The 24,297-nt window shown below is 39.5% G+C and overlaps 1 protein-coding gene across 1 annotated transcript in view; it reads left to right on the top strand.

The window, feature by feature from the left end:
• DOCK8 (dedicator of cytokinesis 8) overlaps positions 1–24,297 on the top strand; it is a 1,731,107-nt gene that overhangs the window by 1,353,686 nt on the left and 353,124 nt on the right. Inside the window, exons 38-39 of the mRNA XM_044064485.1 lie at positions 5,503–5,661; positions 15,187–15,287. Of these exons, the coding sequence (XP_043920420.1) occupies positions 5,503–5,661; positions 15,187–15,287 (260 nt within the window). The remainder of the gene's footprint in view (positions 1–5,502; positions 5,662–15,186; positions 15,288–24,297) is intronic.

The following is a 24,297-nucleotide window of genomic DNA, read 5'->3' as shown; positions in this document are numbered from 1 at the left end:
GGTGAACCAGTTTTTACAAACAGTTATTAATGATAACTTTCAGCTGGTTAAATCTTTAATTTTGTTTAATACACCCATTCCACAATGTGCCCCTAGAGCAAAATATTCACTCCTATGGATTCTTCTAGCCATCGCATGCAAGACAATTGCATCCAATTTGAAGAGTGAAACATTTCCAACTTTTAAAGACTTCAGAAGCATTGTATTGTCTCAGATGGAATTAACAACAATCAGAAGAAGAACAGAAAAGATCACTACTTATTACTATCATGGCAGAAAGTAGTAGAATACTGAAGAGAAATTATTGATATACTAAATGATCTTATCTTATATTTTGAAGACTTTTTCTTTTGATTACATCAGTTTAGGCACTCATGTAAATAATTTGTTTTGTTGGTGTGTTATGTATTTATATACTGTTATTTGTGTTGTTGACTAATATATGTTTAACTTTTTGAGATAATAATTTATTTTCTTGTTCTATAAAAATTCAATAAAAAGAATTTGGAAAAAGATAATACCATTCATTAGAGTTCCATAGCTCTTATTGTTAAGAAAATGCATGTTGATGTAAAACCTGTTGTTCTATTAATGTTTTAAGTGAATTAGAGCAAAATGTAAAAACTCCCTGATTTTAATCCTTTGTTCCCCATTATATTTGGATTTGTCTGGAATTATTAAGAAAAGAAGTTGAAAGGTATACCTGTGCCTGTTTGGCAATACACTTTACTGGATTCCAAAACCATTAAAACACTTTGTGCTCACACACTTTTTTTCTGTAAGTGGTAGTACATGGAGCAGGTAAAGCTCCGTGCACTACAAAAATGTATGATTGGGTCTCAAATCATAATCTCTGTTTGTTTTCAACATGGATGTCAATATTTAATTCCCAGTTTCAACTTTCAAAGTGAATTTCTTAGCATCCATATATTGACCACATAAGCTGGTTATGATTGGATACCCTGTCATAATCTTCTATATTATAAACTAGTGGATATTTTACTAATTGTGTCACAGAAACAAAATTTAAATGAATACTAGAAAATAGGCTGTCTGTATTTTATTCTATAGTTGTACTTCACTGATCGTTCTTTCTTGTGGTGTTTTGCAGAATGTCCATTTCTTTATTTGTTTTTTTGCTCTTTTTATTGCACTTTTTACTGGTTTTGCCTTTTGTCTGTACACTTTTTTGTCATAGCATAGTATGTTTTCTGGTTCTTGACGGCCTCAGTGGAGCGTATTAACCAATGATGTCCTTTGCTACTATGACTGCTTGTTTGAGCTGCATCAACACACTTCTGAAAGTCTGGTCCCTGAAGAGTGACTAATTCCTTTAGTGCCTCATGACCATATCAGGTGTCATGAACTAAACAGTCTTAGTATTGTAAGGTAATGCCAAAACTTAAAAAGAACCAAAAGAAGCTGTTTGCAAAGAGTGGTCTCACTAAGCAAACACAGTTGATTTTATTTCACCAAATGAAGTGATGATATCATGTCTGCTGTCCACAAGCATTAGTGTAGCTAGGGTGCAGCAAGAGGGGCAACTTCCCCGAGTGCAAAGTGTTAGGGAGTGTGATCAGCCAATCCTAATTGTTCTTTAATACAAAACCAGCTTTTAAAAGGAGGTACTGCATTTGCGGTCATGCCTGAGCAATGTTGCGTTCAGTGTGTGATCTAAATTGTAGCAACTGCTTACTACATTGTAGAAAGCAATTTACTGCACTTTAAAAGAAAAAAAAATAACTAAAACCTGAGTGCTATAGTGCTTTGTGCAGAGCAACTGTTTGCTATAGTTTAAACAGAAGTTTAAAAATGAAAATATTCTTGATGTAGCTCTCTGTGCAAGCAGAATATGAACTGCAGCAACTGTTTGCTACATTCTTAGCAAGTACTTTGTTATGATTTTAAAATAATTGTTTTTAACTAAAATTTCAGCACTGACTCATTCTGTGCAGGTAGGTGTAAACTGTAATTATTGCTTGCTGCATTTTTTTAATAAACTATGTTAAAGAAGGGTTGATGGCAGGGCTCAGAAATGAAACCTGAATGGCTGGGGCAGAGGGGACACTTCATGCATCTGGCCACCTGGTTGGTAAGCCGGTAGAAGAAACATCCATTTTTTTGGCTCATAGTACCGACCAGGGCACTAATTGAACCAGCTGTACTTCTTTACAGAAGTTACTGTGTTGTGTTTTTTACAACTGAGTTACAAGCTTTATGTTTTGCAGGCACTGGTGTAGACAACCATCCAAAACAAAAAGGACATGTATTAATTATGGGTCTATAGCACATCATCGAATGTTCAAACGATGTAATATGGAACTGGGAAGTTTGAAATGCAAGAAGTGCAAACACACAGAACAGCGATTTTTTTCCAGGGGAAAAAAAAATCAATGTTCCGGTACAAAAACAAAAAAAAACACGTACACTTTAAACTTATACTAATGTGGGGGGGCTTCTCCCCCACATCCCCCCAATGTGGGGGGCACAGCCCCCCACAACCCTCCTAACTAAATATGCCAACTCTGAGATCACACCACAGTGGAGGAAATAGCAAAGCCGCAAAAACGGCCCACCGATTTATTTCCCTGGGAAAAAAAAATCTGTGTTTTGCGGCTTCATTATTTTCACATTTCAGAAATATTACAACATTCAAACACCTGTCCATTCGACATCATAATATAGACCCTTAATAACTATATATACAATTTTATGCATGTAGCAGTGTGACATTTGTGTAAGACTTGCTTTTTTGGAGAGTTTTCTGAATATTGTTGCATGCAAAAAAATATAGCCGGGCACCAGAATGTTGCAATGATGCCATTACCAGCATTGGTATTGGTACGCTTCTACATCTAAAGTGAAGCTGTAATGGAACCAACAACAGTTAAAATTTTAATCAAGTTGTGGATCCCAGGATCCAACATGTCCTTTTCTTGTGAGAGAGAGTAGCAAGATCACTGACCTGCTAGAAATAACAATAATACGTCTAAGAAGGTGGTAAGATAGTCTGCCCAGAAGCAGGCAGTATGAGTAGGCAAGCATTTGGCAATGTTGCCTAAAACTAAAGTAAATAAAGATCACTTTGCTGGTGCCATTACCTATGAGACCAAAAAATGACAGAGGAGCTGGTGAGTAGTACTTCTCTCTATTCAGTTCTCCGTTCTTGCTGTAAAATAGCTTTGCACTGGGTGTAAAACCGTTAAGACTTTGTACTGTCTAGATGACTAATTTGGACAAAGACTCCTTCCCCTGACAGATGCTATAGTTTAGGTATACTGTTTTTGTTGTACAGATGCAGGAAAGGTCCAGTCTGCTGCTGGAAATTATCCCCCACTATCACCAACTCCAGCAAGGACATGTAACCCTTGGATTGAGAAACCATGAGACCTGAAACTGTTTTAAAGTGACCTGTGTTTAGGTGGGGTGTATCATGATGTTCTGAATGCAATGTCTCTGAACTGTCTAGGTAGGCAAGCACCAATTTCAGGTATCTTTGACTTATTTTTATCATCACAATATGAAGTCACTTCATTATCATCATCAGCCCCCTTTTTCCATTTTTCTACATGGGGTTGGGGTACCGTGTTAACTGTCAGCAGCTCTCTTGATTCAGTGCCACACTCCTGCCTTCTACTCTCCTGCCTGACTGTTGCATATCTTCTTTCACACAATCCATCCACCTCTTTGCTGGACATCCTCGTTTTCTCTTACCTTCTTCCTGTCTGTCCCAGATCTTCCTCACCAGATTGTCTTCTGCTTTTCATGGAGTCTGACTGCCATGAGTCTGTCATTAATTCTAATGATATCCCTTACTGCCTTCTGAAACCTCTCTCTCACCACAATTCCTATACCATTTATAGCTTGCCCTCCAACTGAGTAGTAGAGTCAGTATCCCAAACCAAGTGGCTTTGCTGTACTGCCCTTCCATCTCATCTCCTGGATACATAGGATGTCCAGCCTCTTCCGTATCATCATGTCATCCGCTTCTAAGCTGCATCCTGTCAGTGAACCTACATTAAGTGTAGCAATTCTCAGTTCATGTTTGGCAGGTTGGTTGGTTTTACGTCCAGCTTTCGCTCAACAGAAGTATCCCAGGTAACCCAGGCTGGGCAACTAGACATTGGCCATCCAGTAGCTTATTGACCCAGGGCTGCTGGGCTTTATGGTGGGCACACACACAGGCCAATAGGGGCACATATACCCCTCCCACCATTAGCAGGGGTCCCTGGCGTGCATCAGAGTAGGCCGCGTCCTCAACCCACTTATCACCAGTAACTATCCATGCCCATTTTTGGTGACATTAGTCAACATGACCAAATCACCTAGAGCCATATTTTTACCCCATTGAGTTGCTAGCCCTGCCATGGCACGCAGTCTGTGATCCATGTTCTCCTATCTTGAGTATAATGCGCACCATAGTAGATGCCGAAAGTGGTTGGTCTGTACAACTCTTCTCCCTATAGGGCACCATGTAGAATCTGTGCTGCTGCCCACAGCTTCATTCCATGAAGTCACTTGTTGGATGAAATTTAAGAAAACTTCCACAAGTCTTGATCCTATCAGAGTAGAATGACCTCTTTATTTAGTTTAATATGTATAATGCTCCTGGAAAAGCAATATCATCTATTAACTCTCATGTCTTGCATGCACATAGCCCTAAAACGTGTGAAAGTGCTGATCAGCTGATGTACATGGTGATCTGGAATACTGATAAATCAGATTCAAGGTGGACTTGGGTCAGCGGAAAGCTATATAGACAGGAATGAAAGACTTAAATATGACAGGAGCAGCTGTACTTTCTTAACACAAAAACAGATGAAGGATCATAGTGCTGATCTGAGCCATGTCAGCGATCAGGGCTTCAGTAGGCATGTAGCATTCATGTGGGTGTGGTGTTGAGGCCACAGAGTAATTTCCAACAATTTTGTGTGGAATTATATTTATATTGTTCAGTGACTTTGCATGCAAATTAATCCAGATAAGGGCTCTTTTGTATGGGTGATACATGCAACCGTTGAATCCTCACCACATCCAAGCTAACATCCATTGTTTAACACTTAATTTTAAGTGTGTCAAGCATCCATTCCTGTGGAAGAAGGGCCTTGTTTGGGAGAAGCACCAATGACATATGTCAAGTGTTGGGTATGACTGGTAAAAAGATACTGTGACAACATTCTGGTCTTCAGTTTCCCAGGGAATGATAGTTTGCAGAGTCATTGGGAGAAAATAAAAAAGTTAAATATTGTGTAAGTACAGAGCAATAATGAAAAATTACATTGTTTTTGTGTAGCATGTGAAAATATTTTATGAAAATGTGTGCGATCAGCACATTGTACAAGTACAAATAGTGAACCTCAATGACTGGCAAACACTAATTTTAAAATGAATTTAAAAGCTGTATTTGTTGCAAAATTCAGTCACAATTGTCTGTTACTTTGAAAAAAACTAGTCTTGCTTTATACTGCTCTACTCCACTTTCATTCTTTTTCCTCTTTAAAGAGTTTTGCAAGGGTGAAGATGCAGGTAACAATGTCACTGGCATCCCTTGTTGGTAGATCACCAGACTTTAATGAGGAGTACCTGAGGCGGTCCCTTAGAACCATCTTGGCTTATGCAGAAGAAGATGAAGACATGAAGCAGACTGCATTCCCTAATCAGGTCAGTGAAAAGGAACATATTTTATTTGTTATATACTTTTAATTGCATGATTTTTTGACTGTTAAATGCACACACTTTCAAACTGGTGCATCCCTTACTGTTTTACATGTTACAGTCTTACATATTCATTTCTTCTTCTTCTTTCGGCTTTTTTCCCAGTTAGGGATTGCCACAGAGGAACACCTGTCTGCTCATGATTGGCAGTGAAGTTTTACGGTGTCGAGTTGCCAGCCCGGCACCCAACCTTCCACAGAAGGCACACACATGCACACACTCACATCTAGGACCAATTTAGAGTGTCCAATCCACCTACAGCATGTCTTTGGGATGTGGGAAACCGAGGAAACCCACGCGACCACAGGGAGGACATGCAGACTCCGCACAGAAGGTACCCCAGCCGAGGACTGAACCAGAGAACCTCTTGCTGTGAGGCGACAACATTAACCGCTGCACCACCGTGGCCGCCCATTAGTCTTACATATTCATTTAGTGGATCTTTTTTACATGCAGCATGTCCATTTCACGACTCATCTGTTTGTCTAACAATTCATGCTCAACAGCTATATTTACTGTTGTGTTTGATCACTCTGTTTTCCTTCCTCATAACCCAGTTTTCCTCACTTTCCTATACTTGTCCTCATAATCCTGTTTTTCCTCACTTTCCTGGACTTTTCCTTAACCTACCACTCTCCGATTTCATACATTCTTATTCTCCTAGCTTCATCATTGCTGCTTTTTATATCTAAATTTCAGGCCTGCTTTCTTGTCAAATCTTTCAAAGTATGTTAAAGCCAAACCTATAATTTTATTTTTATTTTTGGCAAGAAGAAGATAGTCATATGCAGACTTACACAAGTAGCCTTTTATCTATTTATTTATTTTGTTTATTTCCATTAGACAACCCATGTCAGCCACGTAGCCACTTGGTGGTGTAAACTTTGGAGCTAGGTGATTTGATTATATTGACTAATGATGTGACACCCTGACCCCATGTAAAAATGACTAAAAGGGGGCCAATGATGAACCAGGTAAGTACAGTGGTCCAAACACCCTTTTCAGGAATGACCTGGGCCAGAAGCCAACAACAAAACGCTATCATATGGTATATAAATACTTAATAATTGCACATACATACACTTACATATTGTTCATATAGTAAACAACATAGACAGTATCTACTGTTACATCTTGAACAGTAACACCATGTACAGAAATGACATCAGATACCAAAAAAGTAGACAATCAGTAACAGTGTACAACACTGTAATAACTGAAGAAAAAGAAGGCGTAACAAATAAATTGATAAGCTATCCTATACACAGCAGAAAAATATCAAGTGGCAGTCACTCCATTTCTTTCCTTATGTGTGTTTCTAAAACCCCCATTAATTGGTATAAATAGACTCCGTAAGAGTGGACATCCCTTGTGTAGCCAGCTTTAGATTTTGATTTCCCTGGTTTATATAAATAGACTCAGTGAAAGTGGACAGCCCTTGTGTAGCCACCTTTGAATATCTCCCTCTTTAGATCCCACTGCTCGGGACTACTTTTTTATCCCAAAAAGCCAAAATACCAAAGACTGGAAGATCGAGATGAGAAGGATGAAACTCACAATCACAAATCGCGTTAAGTATTCCCAGGGCAGGTAAACACTTGTCCACAGTGGGAATTTTGCCCTTTCTCCACTATAGTGCGAGCCTCCAGTTAGTATATATAGTTGGGGGTTGGGGTTGTAGCCCCCCACCTAGGTGCATTTTAGCTGGTGCAATGTGATTTACTGTTGTTTTGGGCAAGTATTCACTTGCCTGGGAATACTTATGCGATTCGTGATTGTGAGTTTCGTCCTTCTCATCTCAATCTTCCGGTCTTTGGTATTGTGGCTTTTCAGGAAATAGAGGTAGACCCTACTGCTCATTATCCCTGATCTCAGGGTTCCTGTATACAGCTTTTATCTACTCGACAGACATTTCTTCTCTAACCATTTCTTCCAGAATTCTAATCAGGTACCCCATTTCCACATAGTCAGATGTTTTTTGATATCAGAAAAGTACTAAACCATATGTTTTGTTTTTTGTTCATGCCCCATTTCACCATGAAGGTTACTAAGAGCCAGCAGTTATTTTCTGAACCTCTGTCTCTCACAATTCCTTCCTTACCTTTCTGTATGCGCTTTGGAATTATACTTTCACTGCTGTTTGCAGACATGTAGGCAGGTATTTTTGTACCCAGTACTATCCACCCAGTCTGTTGCATGCCCTCCTAAAAGGGAAAAAAAAGCTCTTTCTTCTTGTAAACTGTAGCAAGCAGTTGCTACAGTATATACCGCACAGTACAGTACAGCACTAAGTTTTGACTGCAAATGCAATACCAATATTTATTTCTAAATGTGATTATGCAGTGATTAGTGGCCATTTGAGCTCCCTAATATTTTGCACCTAGCATGGCTGTACCCTTTAACCCACCCCAGCCATGCCACTGGCTGTTTGGCAGTATTTTTCACCACTATTTTTGCACTAACAGTTACTAGTGATAAGAACATGAACAATCCCATGCCTAAAGCTTCCAAATCCTTTAACATTAGTACCACTTTGTCTTTATTCATGGATTCTGGCAACCATTCCTCCCTTTGTTTTTTACTGAAAATCGTAACTAGCTAACTTCCCTGATTTCTTTCCTTAGTTACTTTGCAATACCCAAGTAGGAAGCCATCTTGCTTGTTCATTTTTCCTACTTTTGTACACCTTATGACTTTATGGAGTTTTTCCACCATAGTGTACCTATTCAGTGTTTCTGTTTTGGTATTCAGTGAGCCCCTTTGTGACCACCCATGTTCACTGTCTTTCAGTGGCCATCCCCAATTAGAGATGTACAAATTTTCCTAGAATGCTTCAGTGATCTCCCCTGTTTCTTCTGTCCTATCTGCTATTGTCCCAGCTTCTCTTAGGAGTTTCCTTTTGACGTCACTTATTTCCCAGACCTTCAGCCACTAAGCCAGGTACTTTTCTGTCTTCTCCCCACGCATCTACCAAAACTCTTTCCTTCTGATGATTTCAGATTCTGGCTTCTGGCTTTCTTCTTTCTCAGCTAATTCTTAGTCCTTCAGACTTCAGACCTGTTTATGCTATAGCCCCATTTCTCCTTGCTTGTACCCATTTAGTTGGGCCTCTTACCTTACCACGTCTTCCCTCCCCTCTTACCTTACCATGAATTCCCTCCCCTTTTTATATATCTATGCTTGCCCCATTAACAGCACTCTCATGAGCACTTTGTCTCGTTACAGCATTCCATTCTCATCTCCCCTTTGTCTGTCAGATTCACCAGTGTTATGGATTGTGGTTCCCTTCTTTGTTCTTTCCACATTCACCAGTGTTATGGATTGTGGTTCCCTTCTTTGTTCTTTCCACATTCACCAGTGTTATGGATTGTGGTTCCCTTCTTTGTTCTTTCCACATTCACCAGTGTTATGGATTGTGGTTCCCTTCTTTGTTCTTTCCACATTCACCAGTGTTATGGATTGTGGTTCCCTTCTTTGTTCTTTCCACATTCACCAGTGTTATGGATTGTGGTTCCCTTCTTTGTTCTTTCCACATTCACCAGTGTTATGGATTGTGGTTCCCTTCTTTGTTCTTTTCACATTCACCAGTGTTATGGATTGTGGTTCCCTTCTTTGTTCTTTCCACATTCACCAGTGTTATGGATTGTGGTTCCCTTCTTTGTTCTTTCATCCTCTCTCTTATTCCTCCATTCTGTTTTATCCCATCTACAACTTATCTATATCAGCACATGGTACATCACAATCCCATATTGACTTGTTTTTGCTCTCTAAACAACTGCAACTCCAGATTGCTGATCTCTTCATATACTTATTGTGTCTAGCAGAGCACAATCCAATCGTACTGCGTTAATCATGGCCTTGAGCTTGAACAGAGACTGCTTCTGGTAGATCTCGCATGCACATATCTCTCAACAGTACAGATTTTTGCAGAATGTCCACATTTTTGCTTCATATTTGTGGTCTGTTCCTTGTAAAAATTGTTTTTTTTTTTGACAAATCACTAGGATGATCTAAAGACTGAAGTCACTAAATAATGATATGGATTTGAGTTTCAGATTTCATTTCCTTCAGAAAATGCACGCTAACACAAACCCTGTTATTCTAGCAACTTTCTAAGAGCAATATTTAAAATGTGTCCATATTTTTAGGCCTTTGTCCCCCCATTTTGTCAGGCTTTGTCCAGATTTCTTGTGCTAAGAGGTTGAGAGGTATGCTCATACACTATTAAAGATTTTCCACTAGGCTTCAAATAGTGTTTTTCTAGCTCTTCAAGATATAAAGATAGGGCAGAGTCTCTTGCCACTAAATAGATGGAAGCCAGGTTAAAGGGTTAGATTATTGACAATGATACAAACTACATTGTTGAAAGCATTTTGGATTAAGGGAGTTGTTTTTGGTACAACCATTTAAAAAAAGTAAATCATGGTTTATTCACAGTTTGAAATGTTGTTCCTCACAGTATAAATAGTGCCTCGACATATACCTTACATATTGTGAATTTCCCTTTTAACTTCCATAATCTTGTTATTCTTTTATATCCCTAAAACATGCTGTATAGTCTGATTAAAAAAAGCATTTCTGGTCTCATTTCCAGACTCTAGTTCTTCTTATGCATGTAGTCTCTTTTCGTTTACAGGCCTCTCTTCATTATGCTGCCTTTCTGCCATTATTTTGCATTTTATGAAAGTTTTGACAGAAATGTCCTTGCATGCCATCCAATATGCTTGATGGTGTCTTTTCTGGAAAAAGTAATACCTTGCAAAACATAATAAAGCAATGTATGAATGTATATATGTACGCAGGCATGCACGCACGCACACACACACACACACACACACACACACACACAAACATATATGTGTGTGTGTGTGTGTGTGTGTGTGTGTATATATATATATATATATATATATATATATATAAATATATATATATATATATATATATATATATATATATATATATATATGGGTGTGTGTGTATATATCAATATATATCATAATCATCAGCTCCGTGTTTTCCCATTTTTTCTACATGGGGTCAGGGTATCTTGTTAACTGTCGCCAACTGTCTTGATTCAGTGCCACACTCCAGCATTTACCAACACTCATGCCTGACTGTTGCAGATCTTCTTTCACACAATCCATCCACCTCATTGATGGACGTCCTCACTTCCTCTTATCTTCTTCCTGTCTGTCCCAAATCTTCCTCACCAGATTGTCTTCTGCTTTTCTGCACATGTGCCCAAACCACCGTAATCTGTTCTCTTTGATATTTTTAGCAAGTGGAGCTACTTTGGCTTCTGCTCTTATGTCCTCATTTCTTCGTCTGTCCACAGTGTGCATCCTATCACTTTTTTTCAAGCACTTCATTTCCATCACCTCTAGCTTTTTCAATTGTTCTGCCTTTACTGCCCAGGTTTCATTACTATACAGTAGTACTGGTCACACCACTGTCTTGTACACCTTACTTTTCAGCTTCTTTGGCATTCTTCTGTCATAGACTACATCTGATACTCTATGCCAATTGGCTGCAGCCCCTCTAATTCTAGCTTTGACCTCTTCATTCAGGCTACCCTTCTCCTGAACTACTCCTCCCAGATACTTGAAGCTGTTTATCTGTTCCACTATCTTCCCTTCTATCTCTATTCTCAGCTTCTTCTGATTTCCCCAATTTGCTGCCATTACCACTGTCTTATCTGTGCTTAGTTTCATCCCATGTGCCTTCAGATTTGCATTCCATTCTCCTATCCTTTGCTGAAGTTCTAACTCAGAGTCTGCCTGTACTGCCACATTATCTGCATACAGCAGCTTTGTTGATCCGTCCCCTACAACCTGTTTGCTAATGTAGTCCATCACCAGTATGAACAGCAGTGGGCTCAGAGCTGAACCCTGATGTACATCCACACCCACTGGGAACCCCTCTGTGAGGCCGAACACTGTCCGTACTTGAGTCATTTGGGTCCTTGCACATAGCCTGCACTAATTCTACCAATGTTTCTGGGACTTCAAACCACGACAGTACTGCCCAGAACAGCTTTCTTGGGACCTTGTCATATGCTTTCTCCAAGTCTAGGAATGCCCAGTTGGACTCTCTCCTCATCTCTAGTTTCTTCTCAAGTATCTGTCTCAATGCAAACATCAGGTAAGTTGTGCTGCATCCAGATCTGAATCCAAACTGCTCATCTCCCATCTTACATTCTACTACTCTGCGTATCCATTTATCAGTCACCCTCTCCAAAACTTTCATGCAATGTGACAAGAGTTTGATGCCTCTGTACTGCCCACAGTTATGGATGTCCCCTTTGTTCTTGTACCCTGGCATGAGTATGCTTATTCTCCAGTCATCTGCGATACGCCTTTCTCTCCACACTGCTATTAGTACCTTCAGGAGCCATTTCTCCCCTATCTCACCTAGCACCTTTATCACATCTGCTGTGACCTCTTCTGAGCCTGCTGCTTTCCCTGACTTCATTTTCCTTAGTGCTGTTCTTACTTCTTCCAGGGTGGGCTCCTCTTTTTCTCTCATTGTAGGCTTTTTCTGGGGCAGTACAGCTTCAGTGGGGTTTTCTTCATTCAGAAGCTGCTGGAGATACTCCTTCCATCTGCCTTTGATATCCTGTAGACTAGTGAGCAGGTTATTGCTGGCATCCCTTATGGAGGGTATCTGACTACCTTCTTTATCTTTGTGTCTTTGCTTTGCAACCTGATGTAGTTGCTTTGTGCCACTTACTGAGTCACTTTCCAGATGCCCTATTCTTTGCTATTGCAACTTCTTTATTAGCTTCTTTGTTAGCCAACCAGTAGTCCTTCCTAGCCTGGTCAGTCTTTTCTATCTCCCACTTCTTCCTGCACTCCTTCTTTCTTTTGATGACTTCCTAGACTTCTGCATTCCACCACCAGCTTTCCATATGTACCTTATTTCCATACCTGGCTTGGCCACATATCTTTTCTGTAGTCCTAACACATGCTGTTTTTAGGCACTGCCATTCTTCTTCAACTCCACCTATTTCCTCCTCTGCTTGGGGTGCTAGAGCCCTGAGTAATTCATTGAACTGTTGCACTTTCTCTCCAGTCAACTTCCAGGTCTTCAGCCTGGTCTCTGTTGACATTAGAGTCTTCTCTGACCACTGCTTGCAGCTGATGTAGGTATATATATATATATATATATATATATATATATATATATATATATATATATATGGATCTACTTCACTTGACGTAAAACTCATTGACTGATACCCATTTGACTGACACCCAATTGACCTAAATTTCATTTGACTGACACCCATTTCACTGAGATTTAAGACATAGCCTTGTTGTGGGTTTTCTTTCACCTGTGACTTGCTTGTGATTAAAAAAATTTAATGTAACTTACACAGACACATTCCCACCCTCTCATACCTAAAACTTTCTGAATATCTGAAACTTTCAGCATTAACACCCAAGTTGCACACTTACCATTTGCAACCAGTCTTCCCCTTTCAACATATGCATCACTCTACTAGACATGCATTCGATCAACAGTGCAATCAACCAAAGATTCCGACACTTCAGTCTGTCACCCAAATTCAACACTGCAGTGGTGGCACTGCGGTAGTGTTGTTGCCTCACACTAAGTCGTTGTCCTGTTCGATTCTCAGCTAGAGCGTCTTCTGTGTGGAGACATGCGTTGAAGGTTGTGCATCAGAGCCGGCAACTCGGTATGTAAAAATCTACTGCCAATCATTAGCAGACCGGAGTCCCACTGTGGCGACCCCTAACCGGGAAAAGCCGAAAGACACAAGTCAACCAATGGTGCATACACATCACTCTGTCAACCAAATGAATATTCAACAGTGCAATCGACCAGCTGTGTATACACTTCACTCTGTCAACCAAATGAACATTCAGCAGAATAAAGGTAACCTCTCTTTCTATGTAATGTATATAAATAAATAAATAAATATATTGTGTGTGTGTGTGTGTGTGTGTGTGTGTGTGTGTGTGTGTGTGTGTGTGTGTGTGTGTGTGTGTGCATATGTGCATATGTTTGTATGTGTATGTTATACTTGTGTGAAGGTTTACCAGGCTTGAACACACAACCTAGAGACCCCTTCAAAATTGTTCCTAAATGCCCCATTGTTAACATGTGTGGTATCCTAGAGGGCTGTCCACTGGTAGACCGCACACTATGTGATGTGTAAGGTGTGAGAAGAAGAGACAGTAATAGCAGAGTTTTGTGACCCAGGGGTCCAGAGTTATACATGAAAAGGGAACTGCAGCTGAGTGGTGATGAGGGCATAGGTGTCCTTAAAGCTATGTTTAGAAGATTGGTCCTAGGTGAAAGTGGGCTTCTGTGACTTTCTTGTGTGCAGTAAAACATAGACTGTCTGGGGAATGGGAGGCCAGAAAATTTTTGCCCATGCAGCTATAGATATAGTAACAATGATGACTTACAGTTTTACTAAACATACTGTTCTGGTTTGCCTTACAGGACATAATTAGTAGGCTCTGAAGGCAGGATACAGAACACAACTGCAGTGTTCTGTCTCCACACTGACTTATTTTATTAGTTTTATAGCTGGGCTCTGCAGTGGTGAACATTGTGAATACAGAAATGCATATTCTTTATGGCTGAGAGGTGAAATACCCCAGAGAAGAGCAACATTTGAGGGGGAAGTGCAACCCTTTAGCACTGATGTTTGTAATCCGCATCAAGAAGGTAGACAGTAAACTATGCCAGCAGGCAGGGGGCTCCAAGGCAGCATGCAACCCTTTAGCACTGATGTTTGTAATCTGCATCAAGAAGGTAGACAGTAAACTATGCCAGCAGGCAGGGGGCTCCAAGGCAGCATGCTGCTGCAGGACCAGTCTTAGCACTGTAGAGGCAGGGCTGGGGGTGAGGCCAGGCAGGGGCTACATTTGCAAAATGGGTCTGACACTCGAGGCATCAAACTCCCTTGCTATACCTCGGTGTATGACTGATTGACTGCGAATATGCAAAAACAGAGGACTACAAAAATAGAGGAAACATTGGTAATTGATATTTGGCTGAAGACTACATAACAAAAGAAAATGTAAATCTCCATGTTCATGCTGATAGCATCAGTAAAATCACAGCGAATGTTGGTAATAGTCATATCCTTGAAACTGCATAAGCAAGGCCCCATCTTTTCCCTGGGGCAGGCTGAAATAAAGTAATTTCTGTTTTTTTTTTTCCACAAGCTTTCTTTTAGGGTACCACTTCCCGTAGAGTATTGCTGTAGCTCTTCTCCTAGAATATGTTTAGGAAAAATGTAAGAGCTGAGCAGCTGGAGTCACAGTAAAGTATATTGCTTTCTAAACTAGAATTTCTAGCAACTGTTTTATATGATTGTTGCAAATAAGGTAGTGCTGCTTACGTTATTTAGATGTGAGACATAATAGAGGCTGGATCTGCAGAGCACGTTAATACAGGAAATTATGGGATTTTATTCTGATCTGCTTCATACAGGTGGTGGGACTCCTTCGCAATCTCAACAGCATCCTGTCTGACACTGTGAAAATGAGAGAATTCCAGGAGGATCCTGAGATGTTAATGGACCTGATGTACAGGTAACAGAGTCACTATTGTCACTTCTGCTTCAGTAATTTTGCTATGGAGAATATTTAGGTGGTAGATGAAGCAAGACCCAGAATCATGTTGTTTTTTCTTACTGCAGGTACACGTGCACAAAGAAACTGCTGCATGTGAAAATAAATGAAAACAAAAACAAACCTGCTAGACATTAATATCTTCATCTTATCATTGCTTGTTTTTCTTCTGTGTTTTTATTTATTTATTGACTGATTGATTTGAAAGAAGAAAACAAGTAGAAATACTTGCATAGGTAGTATAAGGAAACTGTTCACCGATTAATCAAACGTGAATATTCTGAATAACTCTAGAGACAGGGATTGATTCATGAGCAGTGTTAGTACAAAATAAACATTAAGAGAAAAATGCTAGTAATGTAAGTCCTCTGATAAACAGGACAGAGAAAATACTAAGACTTCATATATGGTGGTAGGTTGGTATAATAGTTAAGGTATTTACCTTACAGATGCAAGGTGTAAGGTTTGATTTTTACACTGGATAATTGGCTAGGTTTAAAGTGACCCACAAGGGCAGTTAGCCTAATACTAAACTATGAACCTAGCAGGAAGAAGCCTAAACAGGCAACCTCTAATGGGAACAAGATTTGGAAAAAAAGTTGACTGATAGAACGATATTCAGGTATTAGAAGCAAGAATATAAGAATGGAAAATGAAGTGGTTGGTGATTCGATATCACATTTTATTGAACAGGGAAAAAGTGAAGATTTAACATCAAGGAAGGAAGATGGAATAACAAATTACCAGGATTGCTCTGAATAATCCCACAGCAAATCAACAATTAGTAAAACAGAAACAGCAAAGGAATCTAACTCTAAAGTGTTCATCTTTAGCAAATGTAAGCAATATAAAAAGTGTACAAATGTAGCAGCAGAGGAACACAAAATGTCACAGTGGGGAAAAAACGAAACAAGGCGAGTGTAGAGAGAATTGGGGAAAAAACAAAACAAGGCAAGTGTACAGAGAATTGGGGAAAAAACAAAACTAGGCAAGTGTACAGAGAACTGGGAAAAAAATAAAACAAGGCGGGTGTATAGAGAATTGGGGAAAAAGCAAAACAAGGCAAGTGTATAGAGAACTGGGGAAAAATAAAACAAGGCAAGTGTATAGAGAACTGGGGAAAAAAACAAAACTAGGCAAGTGTACAGAGAAGTGGGAAAAAACAAAACATGGCAAGTGTATAGAGAATTGGGGAAAAAACAAAACAAGGCAAGTGTATAGAGAATTGGGGAAAAAACAGAACTAGGCAAGTGCACAGAGAACTGGAGAAAAAAAACAAAACAAGGCAAGTGTACAGAGAATTGGGGAAAAACAAAATAAGGCAAGTGTATAGAGAATTGGGGAAAACAAAACAAGGCAAGTGTACAGAAAATTGGGGATAAAACAAAACAAGGCAAGTGTATAGAGAATTGGGAAAAAAACAAAACAAGGCAAGTGTATAGAGAATACAGTTTGGCTGGAGGTGAAGTAAGTAGTCCAATTTTGTTTATAACTATAGATGCAATAAATAAGAGCTATTCTGGACCAAAGTATGGCAGTGGACATGACAGAGGAACAGAAAAGACAAAAAGCTTTATTAATAGGGTATTCTTTAACTAGTGGTACAGACATGTTTGCAAAAGGAGATACATTTCACAGGAGTAGAAATGATACAGAGGCAATAGCACATCATTTAAAGTCTTGTAGGTTTAGAGATATTCTGATACATTTACACCATAGTGATATGCATGCTCATAGTTCACTTCCAGTAGCTAAAGAAATCTTAAAGCTGATGGAATTCATGCATAAAAACAGGATAATCCTGTTTCCCTGAATCTTGCATAGAGACACGGGTTATGATTTAATGAACAGAAAGCATGATATAATAAATGCTTACCTAATTAAGAATCTTTCATGATTAGAGGATGATATTATATTGACCACAGAGTCCTAGATAATGCATGATTAAATTACAGATTTCAAAAACAGCAAAAATCTGATGATTTTTAAGGATACTTTCTTCTGGTCAGGTTTTCTGCCAGAATGCTCAGTTAATAAATAAAACACAGAATCAGGTAAACTTAAGATTGTGCTTATGAATGCTTAAAGCATTATAAGAAATGTATGTATTGGTTAAAGATAGTTTAGTAAGACTTAATGCTGACCTAGTTGAATGATAGAAACATGGATGAATGATAACAGCCCTCAATTTTTTTTACTCTAATAAGGAGCATTGTGGAACAGTGCGTAATGTTTTGATGATAATAAAGTAAATATTAAAATCCAGGGCATGCATTAGTTTAATATTGAAAACTGCATAAATGATGCTTGCCTAAGTACATATGAAACAATGAATGCTTTGTAGTTATGGGGGATTTATTTAGGATTTGTAGACTACCACAAGCTAAGAAGAAAGAGCTGGAGTAGATATGAAATCTGCAAACTACAACACTCATTCTTCATCAAAATATAATATTGGGTAACATGAACTTCCCAAGACAGACTTGGTGATATGGATGAGTCAAGCTGCATGAAGAAAAGATTTACATGATATGTAGTTAAAACAAATGATAACAAAACCAGCAAAGGAGAGTAGCATGTCAGATGCTCTCTACATAGTGGACCATTAACCATGCATATGAATTCACACCACCAGTTCCAGGTAGTGACCACTTAATTATCAGGGCTGAGGTTAGCTTGCCAGACTGTCGCCTGCCTGAGAATGAAGAAACCAGACTAGGCTGTATGTTTTTCACTGACTATAAAGTAGCAAAAAATGCATTTAGACAGAGTATCATGGAAAAGAGTGTTTAAAGGAGAGTCAACATTATTATCAACAAGACATTTAGTCAGCTGTGATCTGGAGTTCCACTTTAGGTTGACCATTGCCTTTGTCACCTTGTGTGTTGGGACAGGTTTTATTGTTCATGGAAGTGTGTGTTTTTTTATGGTGGTTATACAATCATGAAGTTAGTATATATATATATATATATATATATATATATATATATATATATATATATATATAAGTAAGAGGGCATGAGGCAAAGCCACTGTATTGGTACTATGGGATCAGAGCCCCCCACACACACACACACATATGCAGTTTTTAATGGTTTTGTGTGTTTGGTTTTTGTTTTGTTTTCTTGGTCAGAAATACATGGGTATTTTCTTTGCATTTTAATTGTGTTTGCCAGTGTTCTATAGATGGTTAAACACTGCTTAACCAATGCTTAGTGGTCAGCTATATTATGGCTGGTCATTATAGAGATCTAGTCTTCAAAAGAAAAAAATGCATATGATGTGAGAAATCTAGTGTCTTTTAAGGGAAAAAAGAAAATGCTGAGAATCAGTATTGTTAATCATTTGAGAAACATGAAAATAATTAGTACCCCTAGATAACTGTTAAGGAGAAGAGTTATAAAATGGAAGTCAACCAAGTGAATAAAGACAGAAAGAGAAGAGTTAATATTAAATCCAATATATTACACAATTCACTGGATAAGCTGAAGAAACAAAAGCTGCAAAATATACATCAAGATTCATATCATAAGAGTAGACATTTGGTAATATGTAATCATTTATTTTATAGTAATATGATGAAAGCATTGAAGAAAAGATTACAGTTAGATATTATTTACATAGAGTTTAGCATCTGCCTTTTTTGTCAAGCTGGCCATCAACTTTTAATGTATTAATTGATTCATAAAGGTCTGTCACTACAGCCTATAAACTAGATAAGGGCCCATCTATTTTGCAAAATGAGGTTGGCAGAAACAAAAGACACAAAGGGGAACCTGATGTGACATACTAAAGAGTAACAACAGGGATCAGTCATGTGTCTGCATCTTTTTAGGTTATACCTGGTAGATCTAGAGAATTGACATGAAGTATTCATCCTTTATGCAGAAGAATTGAAATTAGGAAAGATAGTGACTAGAGGTGAAGTTCATAACACTCTTCAGACCTGTCTTAACAATTTAGGCAGGTTGGCTGAGACACAATGCAAGATGATGATAGCGAAGGATAAAACTACACAATATATATTAAGGTTAAAAATACTGCCATTTTAATGGGAGGTAAATTGAATCTGTGTAATCTTACAAAGGCCTGGGTAGTTTGGCAAAGAGGGTCCGAACTTTAAGGAACACATAGTTAGTTTAGGGACATCTAGAAGCTGCTGGGATGTATCAAGAGAAATACTGGGTCCAGAAATCTTAAGGTTGTGAAAAACATTTTCTGTAATTTGGGCCGGCCAACATTAGCATTTGGCAACATCATGTGCACACAGTTGTCAAACGTTTACAAAGAAAAGTTGATATTATTCAAAGGAAATTGTGTAGATCAGTTTAAAAGAGGGAAACCTAGATTATGGGATGAGAGTAAGTAGTTTAGATCTATTTTAATTACATTATAGACAGTTTAAAGGAGATGTAATCCATATATACAAAGATACAATGGGTGAATTTGTAAATGTCTATACTTGAATAGGAGGTCAAACTAGGCAGACATAAAGTTAGTAAAGACAATGAGAAAAACAAAATAAAACTACCAGCTGGCTCATGGAATCGGTTGGTGGACATAGAGCTATAAGCATAGTAAAATTCTAATTTCTTCAAAATGGCTATAGCTTCTTTTAAAGAAAAACATCTGTTTACGGTAGGCAGTATGGGCATTTTACCAGAGCTTACACTGCATTGTATTGTATTACAATGAATTGTGTTGCCAACATAGTCAGAAGTGTTATCTTCTTTCAATGACACAGATGAAAATATGTGAAGCAGATACACAGAAACAAATACTTAAGTGAAGTGATTCTTAGTTATGAGACTTTTTGGTGGAAATTAGATTAAATACGGGTGTCCTAAAACCAGTTATAATTTAATTCCTTTTTAATTTTATAAAAAGCTCTTTGTCTACAAACTGCTGAGCCAGACTTTAATAAATTCATAAGATGCCAAAAGACAACATATGTGAGTAGAATTACTCAACAAGTTTAAGCTAAAATGATTACATAATTTAGCATGAAAGACAGTAATTATTTATTTTAAGTCAGGATAGATTTTAAATAAGTGTTTCAGGTTCAGAATAAACTGTTTGTGGAGCTGAACCTTGAGGATTTACATCCAGATATTTTTTTAAACAATGGCATAATCTGTAAAGAAACTTGCAGTTCATTGAAAATGTGTGACATTTACCCCACACATCTACTACTCCATAACTCTACCAAGTATGGAACAAACAAGAGTACCAAGTACCTATACTGCAAGTAAGCTGATACTCTTCATTTGTTAATTAGGGTATGTCTACTTTTTATTACTTTAGCAGGTTTTGTATGGTTTTGTTGCTGTCGTATATAGATTTAATGTATGAGTATATGAATGTTTAGAGATCAGTACAATTAATTGAAGATTAGCACATTAAATCACATCCATCTAAAATAGTCATACAGAAGAATCATTTCTACAAACACATCACACACATATCTCATCACTTGTATCTAATTAACAGGTGACACTGTAACCCCAACCCCACAGGCTGCAATTGCATTGATTCTCTCACACAGGTTCATAGGTGTTTATTAGGCTAATGGTCTCAGACCCTTTACAAGCCTAGCCCATAGGATTACGCTGGCACCATGCCACCTGACTTTAGTTTCCAGTGCCGGTGTCGTGTAGAGCCACTGGAGTGATCCCTGGGATGAATTTTCTATTTCCCATCCACTCATCAAGATTTCTCTTAAAGAGGGCCAGTGAAGTGGTCTGTTTGACATGTATAGGAAGCCTGTTCCATAGCATGGGCAGTCTCTGGGTTATGAACCTGTCCCTCCAGCACATTCTGTTGATTGTGGTAATGAGGTTGAGGTCTCTGGAACATCTGGTGTGGAGGGATTGGGATTTCTTTAGATGTAGCATTTCTAACAGAGCAGGGTCAGACATGGCTTTATAAGTCAAGCAGAGATCACCTCTAAGTAGGCGATATGAGACAGAGAATTGTTGGAATTTTTTGAGTCTGTCCATATAGGACAAGTGTTTAAGGCCTAGAATCCTCTTTGTGAGCTACTTTTGTGTCCTCTCCAGTTGTTGCAGGTGTCTAGTGAGGTACATGCCAAATGGGGCATTGTACTCGATGATTGGCCTAATGAGGGAAGAGTAGAGGGAGACAATGACCTCTTTCTTCCTGGATGCAAAACCCTTAGTAATGATATGTGCCACATAGAAGGACTTTCTGACCACTGTGGCAGTGTGGTGGCCAAAAGACAGGTTGCTTTCAACTTGTGTTCCTAGATATCTTATAACACCTTCTGTGTTCAGTGGACTGCCATTGATGTGGTAGTTCATGAGAATTGTGTTTTTCCCAGAGGGGATGATGACACACTTTTTGGCATTGAGCTTAAGGCCATGGCTCTGATACCAGTCGTTGGTCTCAGTGAGGCCTTTCTGTAGGATGTCAACATCACTTGGGGAGTTAATAATAGCTCCCAACTTGCAATTGTCTGTGAACTTTGTCAGCCAGAGTCCTTTTGTGTTGGACTAGACTTCTGAGAAGTAGATACCAAACAGGAGAGGACCCAGGGCCGATCACTGTGGGACTCCATTCGTGACTGGTCGGCAGTCTGACTTGGAGTCAGCTTCTTTCACACTGTTGGTTCTATCTGTGAGCCAGTTTGCATCCCACTTAGTGATATAGGGGTTGATGTCTAGCTTAGTGAGTTTTTCTATGATTCATGAGTTGGGAATGGTATCAAAGGACTTGGCCAGATCAAGGTAGGCTGTATGAACCACCTTACCTTCATCCACAGCTCTGCTGACTGACTCAAAGAAGTCGACCAGGTTGAGCAGGCATGATCTACCCTTCACAAAACCAAAGTGTGTGGGATCCAGAGTTTGGAGATTCCCTATATCCTTGTTTATTAAGTCCATGATTATGCATTCCATAGCTTTGCATATCAGACATGTCAGGCTAATGGGGCGATAGTTCCTAGAGTCTGTAGTCACTTCTCCTTTGTGGAGAGGGATGACTATAGCAGTGCGCCATTTGGTAGGGACAAAGCCTGAGGTGCAGCTGTGATTGAACAGGGCACACAAGTGAGGTGCCAGTTCACTCTGTAGTTCATGTAGAACACAGCCAGGGAAATTGTCAGGTCCCATAGATGCTGTATTCATGGCCTTGGACAGTGCTGTTTTAACCTGTGCAGCAGTAATACTGGGTGCCTGGCAATCTACTGGTATTGTGATTTATCCTTTGGGGGGGAGAGGGGAGAAGTTGGCACTGAATCTGTCAGCCAGTGTATTGGCAATATCTGTTGGCTCATTATAGGAGATATCATTGGGCAGCATCTCAGAGCAAATCTGGGTATTGTCATAGGGTCATAGGTTCATAGGTAGATACAAGGCTATCTTCCCTAGGGCATTTATAAGCCTAGCCAGAGTGTAGTTGGCTTCCTCCTTCCTATTAGATTAGCCTACTGTGCCTCTGTAAAGTAGGTCACAGAAGGTACCCTTTTAAGATTAGTTTACTGTGCCTCTGTCTAGCAGGGACACAGAAGAGATACAGGAATGAATTTGCGATTTCCCATCCATGTGTCCAGATCTTGCTTGAAGAGGGTCAGCGAGGGGTTATGTCTAACATGAATTGGGATTCTATTCCAGAGTGAGGGGAGCCTCTGGGAAATGAATCTGTCCCTCCAGCATGTTCTATTTATTTTTGTGCTGAGGTTTAGGTCCCTGGAGCGTGTAGCTCTAAGGGACTTGGATTTTTTGAGGTGGAGCATGTCCATTAATTCTGGGTTTGACATGGCTTTGTACGTCAGGCATGGATCACCTCTGAGTAAGCGGTAAGCAACTGAGTAGAGCTGGAGTTTCTTTAGTCGAGCTGCATAGGACATCTGTTTGTAGCCCATGATCCGCTTGGTGAGGTACTTTTGGGGTCTCTCCAGTTGCTGCAGGTGTCGGGTAAGGTACATCCCAAAAGGGGCATTGTATTCAATTATGGGCCTGATGAGTGATGTGTAGAGAGGCACAATGACCTCTCTTGATCTAGATGCAAACCCTTTCAGGATAAGGTGGGCTATATAGAAGGTCTTTCTAACCAGTTTGGCAATGTGATTATCAAAGGAGAGATTACTATCTACGTTGGTCCCCAAATCTCTAATTACTTCTTCCGTACTTAATGGAATACCACCTATGTGGTAATTTGTGGGCACCTTGTTTTTCCCAAAGGGGATGACTATACACTTTTTAGCATTTAGCTTGAGGCCATGGCTCTGACACCAAGCATCCATCTCTGTGAGACCCTTTTGGAGGATGCTTGTGTCAGCTGGAGATTCGATTATGGCCCCCAGTTTGCAGTCATCTGCGAACTTTGTCAGCCATAATCCCCCCGTGTTAGCCTGAACCTCAGAGAAGTATATACCGAACAAGAGAGGACCCAGAACGGAGCCCTGTGGGACGCCACTTGTAACTGGTTTGGATTTGGACATGGCACATGCAATTCTGACCATGTGGGTTCTATCTCTGAGCCAGTTTGCAACCCATCTTGTGATATAGGGGTTGATATTTAAGCTGGTAAGCTTATTTATGATGCACGAGTAGGGTATTGTGTCGAAGGCTTTTGCGAGGTCCAGGTAGGCTGTGTGGACTACCTTGCCCTCATCTATGACTTTGGTAACTGTTTCAAAGAAATCAACTAGGTTTAAGAGGCAAGATCTGCCCTTAACAAAGCTGAATTGGGTAGGGTCCAGTGTCTGGAGGCTCTCAATGTCTTTGTTTATGAGTTCCATGATAATACGCTCCATAGCTTTACAGACCAGACTAGTCAGGCTTATGGGGCGATAGTTTCCGGGGTCCGTTGTGGCACCACCTTTGTGGAGTGGGACCACTGTAGCTGTACGCCATTCTTTGGGTACATATCCTGTAGTAAGGCTAAGTTTGAACAGTGACTTAATGTGAGGGTTAAGTTCTTCTTGGAGCTCATGTAAGACACAGCCTGG

This window comes from Protopterus annectens, chromosome 2.part2, assembly GCF_019279795.1.
Source record: "Protopterus annectens isolate FY-2018-M chromosome 2.part2, PAN1.0, whole genome shotgun sequence".
Classification (NCBI taxonomy): Eukaryota; Metazoa; Chordata; order Ceratodontiformes; family Protopteridae; genus Protopterus; species Protopterus annectens.
This window is presented reverse-complemented; position numbering and strand designations above follow the sequence as displayed.